General features: G+C 35.7%; 1 protein-coding gene across 1 annotated transcript; it reads right to left on the bottom strand.

Annotated features, from left to right (window-relative positions):
• Nucleotides 1-7,372: 7,372 nt before the first annotated feature.
• Nucleotides 7,373-9,279, bottom strand: LOC111798522. Its single transcript, XM_023681737.1, has 2 exons — nucleotides 8,698-9,279; nucleotides 7,373-7,610 (listed from the first exon to the last, which is right to left on the bottom strand). The coding sequence occupies exons 1-2, from the start codon at nucleotides 9,222-9,224 to the stop codon at nucleotides 7,490-7,492; spliced, it is 648 nt and encodes a 215-aa protein (XP_023537505.1). The 5' UTR covers nucleotides 9,225-9,279; the 3' UTR covers nucleotides 7,373-7,489.

Raw genomic sequence — 9,279 nt, 5'->3', positions numbered from 1 at the left:
AAGGGGAAGCCCAAAGAGGACAATATGTGCTAACAGTGGGCCTGGGCCGTTACATAAACGATGAACTCAACCTTATGGATTTAGTTAGTTCAGAGAATATGTGCTAGCGGTGGACCTAGACTATTACATAAATAATGGACTCAAACTTATGGGTTTGGTTAGTTCAGGTTGTTCGTATTGTTTATAAAAGAAATATATGTATATACAATTCTATCGTATGCAAGAATGTATATTTTAAAATTAATAATAAATTCAGATTAGTTCGATTGAACACAATTTAATTTTAGTAGAATCCATGAACCAACTTGATCTATAAAGTTTTTATATATTTGAACTCAACCTAACCAAAATAAGTTTATAATCCAACCCAAACCGCACGAGTTAGGTTGGGTTGATCAAATTTTTTTAAGTTATCAGATATTTTGAACATCCCTAGCTGATCTCTCAATTATAAACATACTTTGCCTTCTAAGTATTGGAATATATTTTACATAGCCTTTATTCGGATTTTGTTAATAAAATATTTTATGTTATTTTTAGGATTGGTAGTTTGTATTTTATTTAAAATGAAAATTGGACTTTAGATCGCGCACAGTAGACTTTAGATCTCACAGTGGACTTCAGATCTCACCCGTACTTTCAATCCAACTTCTGTTTCTCATTCTTAACATGATCTCATAACTTTTCATTCTTAAAACTAAGAACATTTTAAAGCACTCGATTGTCGGGATACTTTTACAAGAAGGTGAGAAAATGAGAATCCAAGAACTTGGATTCCAACATGTTGTCAAAAAAATGAGAGGGCCAAATAAAATGGCTTTTTTCCCAAGAAACATACTACGTGGTCTGTGTATGAATAAATAGAATTTGACCCATTTTGTTTGAGCCATCCATTCCCCACATGTTTTGTTTATATCCAAGATGTTGGCTCATGAATTAGATGACCTTTCATTTTTGTATCTTCTTCAAATGCATATCTTTTATGTAATCTTTTCAAGATATTGTTAGAATCACTTTTCGATCTTTGAACTTAATAACGTATATTTTCATTTTCATTTTTTTCATTTCATTTCTATTCGTGTATTTCATTTTAAAATGTATGATTGATTTGATTTTACAAACTTTGTTTGTTAGTGTTTGTAATTGAAATGGTGTGTCGATAAAAAGGTGAACTTGACTCTTGTTTAATATGGCCACCTTGTTTGAGGTAAAATTTTACTTTAATAATATAAATATATGTATTATTCAATTCTAAGCCTATAATTTATTCGGTCTTGAAAGTATCTTAATATGTTAGTACATTCAAATTGAGAAGGATGCAAGTGTCATATCTTCGTACTTCGATTTTTAGGTTTTCGATATTAGAATTCAACTTCGATGAAGTTGAACAATAGTGTTCGTCTCTTAGTTGTCAGTTGTCATGTGAGAAAATTTATTTAAAGAAACGAGTCTAGTGATCTATTATAAATCTATGTTCTTTTCGCTTGGAAGTTTGCTTGTTATGTGACATATGATTAATTGTACATTATTCTAATGTATTTTGAAATTTTTATGAGACCTATCCTTAGCATAATTTGATACTAATTTTATGGTATTTACACGTTGTGTGGTTGCATATTTAACCAATAAGGTAACCGAAAGGAGTGTTTGAGGTCATTGTACATGGTGGACTAACGTTTTTATTCCTAGTTCTCTGTATGGAGAATTAGGCTCAGCTAATTTAAATTATTAAAAATGTTTAAATTATTTTATGCAATATTAGACTTAGCTAGTTTAAATTTATTAGGAGTAAGTTTAAATTATTTTATGCAAAATTAGGTGAGCAATTTCGAGAGTAGAATTCTAACTTATAATTGTTGCTTAACATAATTGAATTTCAGAGCAATGTTAAGCCAAAGAGTCATAGTAATTTTGGCCTAAGCCAACCAAGTAAGTGACCTTACTATCAACTCGATCGGAAGAATTGCCTTATGTATGACGACACGTACCTAGTGAGCCTTACACGTGTCATTTATGCTTTACGTCATATGATGATGTGATGACGTTATATGATGATATGTTATAAAATGACGTGATGACATTAGATGATGATGTGATGTTATATGATGATGTGATCATGTTATACGATGACTTGATGACGTTAGATAATGATGTGATCATGCTATATGATAATGTGATGATGTACATGATGTCGGCATGATGATGATGATGCATAATAATAAAATGATGTGAGACGTATGATAATGAAATGACTTAATATGATAATGTTTCATATTAAGAGGATGTGCATGTACTAAATGCCACGATCATTATGACGACGAGTTTTCAAAAACACAACCCTAGTTAATGTTAACGATGATAAATGTATGAAGGACAATGCATGCATGTTACTTAGACTAATATGTGAATGGGGTATAGGGTTGTGCCATAAAGATGATAAATCATTGGGACCTCATGTATTTTGTGTGTACATAAACATCGGGCTACTTCCCCTTTTACGATGATGAGTATGGATGTGTATACTACGACGATGACGGTGATCATGTCGTGCATGACACTCAAGGGTATATTGACTTTCGGACGTCGCTTCGGACAACTAGCTTGACTATGGTGAGTCCAGGGAGGGGGGTGCAAACCACCTAGGGACCCCACACTCGCACGTGTAGGTCGTGTGTAGGGAAGTACTACATATCCAATTTTGTTCAGACTAAAGGTCACCCCTACGATGGTTTTAACTATAGGTCCCTAATCATGAGTTGCATATGCTTGTCTTCCCTGACCTCAATCAAAATACTCAAATCGAGAGCTACTTCTATTTCAGATAAATGCAAGGCATCCCTATACGGCTGACGACGACATCGCAAGTCAAGACCATGACATATGCATAGGATAATGGTATTTTATTTCTTAGACTTTAGGTTAGCATACCGTGCTTTTACTTTTATTGTTTATTTATTTCATTTAGTATTTCGTTATATTGTTTTAATGAAGTTTTAAATGTTTAATTCCGCATAAGAGCATAGGTTATAGCGACCCTAACCACTTTAGATTATAAGAAATCTAGAGTCATTACACAACCCAAACCAACCCAATCCAAAATTTTATAATCTGGTTCAAAAAAATTATAATTTGAATAGTTAGACTTGACCTAAAAAAAACGTTCTAACTCGATTAAACCTAATGCCTGAACACCTGTACCAATCGAAATCGAAATGGAAAGCGTGGGGAAAATAGGATTATAAGCTTTTGTGAAGTTGAAGAATTAAATAAAGAGAGTAACGAGAGAGATTGAAATTGGTAAGTTATTGAAATGTAGTTAAGTAAGGGCAATGAGAATACAAAAAGAATAGTGGGTATCCAATGGAAGTCCCCAAATTATTGCACAAAATGTATTATTAAGGAGAAAGAGGATAAGACTTTTGTGTCGTGTCGTTGTTAACAACGTGGAAAATCCAAACCCATCACCTCAGCTTCCTTTAATTTAATATACAAAACTTTTACACAAAGCGTACCATGGAAGTCCATCCATTTCCCTATCTATTTTTCATACAAATCTTCCCCAACACACCAAAAACAAAAACCCTATAAATATTATGTCTCTCTCTCTCTCTCTCTCTCTCTCTCTCCCAAATTATTCCAAACTCATCTCTCTCTCTCTAACCCATGTCTGAATTTCAAAACTCCGATCACCAAAAGTCATTAGAACCTCCAAAGCCGGCGGAAGAAGTTGATCGGAGCAAGGAGGAAGATGGGGGAGAAGCCCTCTTGGCGGCGGAAGATGGCGGCGGAGAGAGCTGCCGAACTCCATCGTCTCTCAAACATCGAATTCCGACCGCTGGGAGCTGCCCGACGACGCCAAGAAAGAAGAAGGTTGTGAGCAAGAGGAAATTTTCAGATCAGAGCTTTTTTGAGAGTACAAGAAGGGAAGAGGTAGAGTCCTTGTTTGGTTTGTTTTATAGGGTTTCTTCTGGCAAAAGAAGATGCACTAGTATATAAAACCCACATATTTCATATATATATATATATATAAATCACAACATATTTAAGAAAAATTAATAAATTCTACACTTTCGATTTTAGGGTCTATTGTATTGAACGCTCGACCAGTCAAATATTGTCGTGAGTCTATAATATAAAGTATCTTTCATCGGTTCGATAGCTAAAAAGGAAATTAGATTTCTAAATTCGAGATCCAATTAGTACACTCTAGATTCATAGTCGAAGGGCTAACAATTATTTCTCATTACTCTATTGAATTCTTAATAGAAAGCCTAGACGAAGAATCAGGTATGTTTTACCGTGAATTTCCTGATTACTTAAATTTAGATTCACAAAGGGTCTAATAGTTATTGTGTTGTTAAATTGCGATTAAACTAAATGCTCGACCACTCAAATACTGTCATGAGTCTATAATATAAAGTATCTTCATCAATTCGATAACTAAAAAGGAAATTAGATTTCCGAATTCGAGATCTAATGAGTACACACTACATTCATAGTCGAAGGGCTAACATATCAAGATTTAACAGTTATTTTTCGTTACTCTATTAAATTCTTGATATGAAGTCTAGATGCAGAATCAGGTGTGTTTTACTGGGAATTTTTCTGATTGCTTAAATTTTGATTTACGAAACTTCGATTATATATTTCTCCGAATTATAATCTAGTGTAGGAACCATAAGTACATATATGTCTAGTAATTTTGATGATATTGTTGGTAGTGCATATAGGTGTAAAACATAGTATCATATTCATAATTGAATGCACGTGGGAGAGTATTAATTTGCATGAATGTGTGGATTTTAGGCTGTTTAGAGTAACCACACACTATTTTATAGGTGAGATCTATTTGTTTTTAAAATGTCTCTGTTTTTATATTATAAAAGTATATACTTTATTTAATTTAATTTTCATTCATGAATGCGTATATTATAAATAATATATCTTTAAATTTTATATTATTTAGTTTATTTAGTATTAACGGCCCTAAATTTGTACTAATCTAAAGTCATAACTGTTATCGTAAGCTCTTATGTGGAATTTAACTCTTAAAACATCATCGTTAAATCATAACTTCATCTTAATATATAACATCATCCTCGGTCTTACGTGTTCAAAAACATAATTCAGAAGCAAATTAAAAACAATAGTAATAAATAATTTAAAACATGAAATGCATAACGACCTATTCTAATTTAAATCTGAGAATTTAAAAATGCTACTCATCTATGCATGTGTCATGGTCTCTGATTGCAATGTCGTTGTCAACCGTATACCACTTTGCCTTTACTTGAAAATGATGTAGTACACGGTCTGAGTATTTCGAGGAATACTTAATAAGTGACCCCACTATTGGGGTCGTGAAAATAAAAACACATGAAAGTCATGTTATAAGGTCCTATTGTTAAAAACATCGTAGGGATGGCCTCCAGTCTGAACTAAATTGGATGTGTAGTACTTTCTAACACACACACGACCCACACATGCGAGCATGAATCCCCTGGCGGTTCGCACCCCTTCTGGATCCATCATAGTCGAGCTAGTTGTCCGTAGTGGCGTCCAGAGGTTAGCAGACCCCTGAGTGTTATGCATGACATGATCACTGTCATCATCGTAGTGTACGCATCTGTACTCATCATCGTAAAAGGGAAAGTAGCCCGATGTTTATGTACACATAGAATGCATGAGGTCCCAATGGTTTCTCATCTTAAAAACATTTTTATGACACAACCCTAATTCCATCATTATACTACTATAAATCATATATATAAAGCATAAATGACACGTGTGGATGCCACTAAGCACGTGTCATCATACATCAAGCAATTGTCCAACCTATCCTATACTAAGGCAACTTATTTGGTTGGCCTTAGCCAACGTTTCCCTAAATTCAAGTACGCTAGTTTTTCGTTCCTCGAAGTTGCTCCAAATGCCATCGAAACTCGTTTTTCTAATAGGTGGTTCATTTTGTTTGGGTAGTACTTCACAATTCTAATAAAATTGAACTTAAATTTTGTGAAATAGGCATCATACTAACCTTAATTAGGGTTAAATTAGCTTCGGAATGGTGGAAATTGGTGTATTTGTCTTTTATCGAGGTGAGGAGCTGATTTTTGAACGGCAGAGCCAAGTCGAGCCGTTTAAGCGGTCTTAGCCAAGGGACTGCTTTGCTACAGGTGATGACACGTGGCGAAATGGGTGCGTTGACGCGTGTGCAGGCCGAGTTGGGTCGAGGCGTGGGTTCAGGTTGTGGTCTCAGTTGTGGATTTTGAGCCTCAGGTGTTGATCGCTGCAGGTCTGGGCTGAAGCGGATATTGGGGCGAGGTGTGGGCTGTGGCTTCGTGTTATGGATGCAGGCTGCAGGTGGGTGTTGGGGCCGCCATTGCAGGCATGGATAAGCTGAGTACAGAGGGTTGGATACTGGGCTGGGCTGGTTGCAGGTGGGTATCTGAGTTCGGATATGACCCGGTTGGGTTCGTCTTCCCCCGAGTTTGGATATGACACAAGAGAGAGAAGACCGTGAAGAAGTGGCCAACTAAACCTGCACCACTTTACTAGCACAAATGACCAACTAAAAATATATAATATATCAAATTGTCAAAAGAAAAGATACAACTAATTAAGTAAAAACGTTAATAAACTAAATAAAGAAAATCACAGTCTTTTATCTAACATCTTTCAGTATTTTTTCTTGCAAGTGACGTTCTGGGGAGGCTGACACTCGCTTGGTGTGTCGTGTGAGTGAGTTGCGAGGAGGGAGGGAGCGTGGGCCATTTAGTCGGCGAGAATTTTGGCACTCGCCGGAGTTCTCGCATTCTCCAGCGACAAACTTAATTTTTTTTTTATACCGACCATTATATTAATATTTTTACTAGAATGTCTGGACTGCAATTAAATAGTTGCTTGTTAATCAACTTGTATGAAGTTTTGAAAGATCCACACTCGTTCATATACATCAAGAGTCATTAATGAAAAGAACGCTCCTTTCTAGACAAGAAACCGAACATGACATCTTCCTTTGAATATCCAAGAAGAAAAAGATTCTTTTAACATAGAACAAGAAAAGTTCTAACTCAAATCATGATGGACCATTTAAGTTGTGTATGGAACCAAGAACTTCTAACTCAAGGAAGGTATATGAACTTTACCCTAATTAGATATATTCATGTTGACTATAGAGTATTATATATTTTCTTAGGTTTAATTTTTATTTTTTATTTTTTAATTTTGATGACATATTACAAGTTATTTAATTTCATAGAATTAAAAATTTAAAGTTAAATTTTGAATTATATATTGAAATTATATAGTTTAATTGTCAAACCCAAACCCGAGAAAATTGAAGATCGAAATTCAGAAAATCAATAAAAATCATTACAAGTATTTTATTTATAAATAAATAATTGAAAAAAACAAAACGTCAAGGAACCATCTTAGATTATTGAGTTGGAACATGGTGAACAAGAAGAGCACGTAGCCTGATCAAATCTCAAAGATCCACATTGCATTTGATATTATCCAAAGGTGTCGAACCATTGATCTTAAGCATATGACGATTACAATAGATCTCCATCGATCGACGTTTTGATATCCATCCATTAATAATGTATCTAATAGAGACAAGACCATAAATTCTTAGAAAAAGACAAAATTTTACATTTCGTCATGTTTCTTTTATACGAACTCAATTTAGAAGTTTAGAAAGAAAATTATAATTTAAGTATAAGCTAATTTGAATCAAGAAAGTTGGGAAAATGTTATAAATTTGTCATATATTGTATTTTTAAATTAATTAATTTAGAGAGAAAATTATAATTTAGGTTAAAATTGTATTAAATTAGGCTAAATCTGACCAAGTTTGTGAGATCCAACATCGGTGGGTGAGGAGAACGAAACACCATTTATAAGGGTGTGGAAACCTCTCCGTAGCAGATGCGTTTTAAAAACTTTAAGGGAAAACTCGAAAGAAAAAGTTTAAAGAAAGCAATATCTACTAGCGGTAGGTTTGGGCATTTACAAATGGAATCAAAGTAAGCCCGAAAGAGAAAGTCCGAAGAGGACAATATCTGCTAGTGTAGGCTTGGTAGTTACAAATGGTATCGGAGCTAGACATCGGGTGATGTGCCAGCAAGGAGGTTGAGCCACAAAGGCAAGTGGACATGAAGCGATGTGCCACCAGCAAGGTGTTGGGCCCCGAAAGGGGTGGAGGACAATATCTACGAGTATAGGTTTGAGCAGTTACAAATGGTATCGGAGCTAGACATTGGGCGATATCCCAGCAAGAAGATTGAACCACAAAGACAGGTAACATGAGGTGATGTGCCACCAATTGGGGAGGAGGAGAACGAAACACTCGGGAGAGCTCAAAGAGACAATCGCATTTTAAAAACTTTGAGGAGATCGGAGCTAGATTATGAGATCACACATCCGTGTTAGGAATCACGGATCTCCACAATGGTATGATATTGTCCGTTTGAGCGTAAGCTCTCATGGCTTTGTTTTGGGCTTTCCCAAAATGACTTGTACCAATGGAGATAGTATTCCACACTTATAAACCCATAATCTTCCACTAAATTAACCAATGTGAGACTCACTTTCAATAATCCTCCATCCGTTGGGGAGGAGAAGATAAGTATTTGAAAGTAAAATATAATTTGAAATCGTGGAGTACAAGGAACATAAGTCGAATGTTTATACCTGATGTTTGCCGACAATTGAAGCTCGGGACTGATCCCATCAAACTTCACCTTCTCTTGCAACCGAGGCAATGGGTATACGAAGTCGATAGGAATGGTCGGGGACAAGACGGTTAGGTTTCCCGGCACCTGGGAGAAGTTGCACACGACCATCTCGAACATCCTGCCCATCTCATTGATTGTCATCGTCATATAATCAATGTGGATGGCGGCTTTCTTGTTGGGGTTGAAGCTTCTAATGTGGAAAGAAACGGAGGCATTGAGCTTCCTGTCGGTTAAACTATGGAGTGTAACAACGCCTCTTTCCAAGCTGAAAACTGGTTTCTTGGGGGTCACAACAAGCCAACAAGTAACTAGTGCAAGCCCGACAAGGACCATTAAGCCCAACATGCTTCTTCCTATGATTCTCAATAGCCTTGTCCGGTTTGTTGTCCTATGCTGCCCATTGGAGCTACCTCGTTTTGGTGGCTGGACAATGGTGGATGATGATGATGATGATTGATCTGGTTGGTTAGTAGTGGAGCTCATGTTGTTGAGGGGGATTTGTTTTGGCTTGGTTGTGTCTCTGTCTCTTTCACTTTTG

Source organism: Cucurbita pepo, chromosome LG07, assembly GCF_002806865.2.
Source record: "Cucurbita pepo subsp. pepo cultivar mu-cu-16 chromosome LG07, ASM280686v2, whole genome shotgun sequence".
Classification (NCBI taxonomy): domain Eukaryota; kingdom Viridiplantae; phylum Streptophyta; class Magnoliopsida; order Cucurbitales; family Cucurbitaceae; genus Cucurbita; species Cucurbita pepo.
The sequence above is the reverse complement of the archived record's forward strand: the minus strand, read 5'-3'. Positions and strand labels throughout refer to the sequence as shown.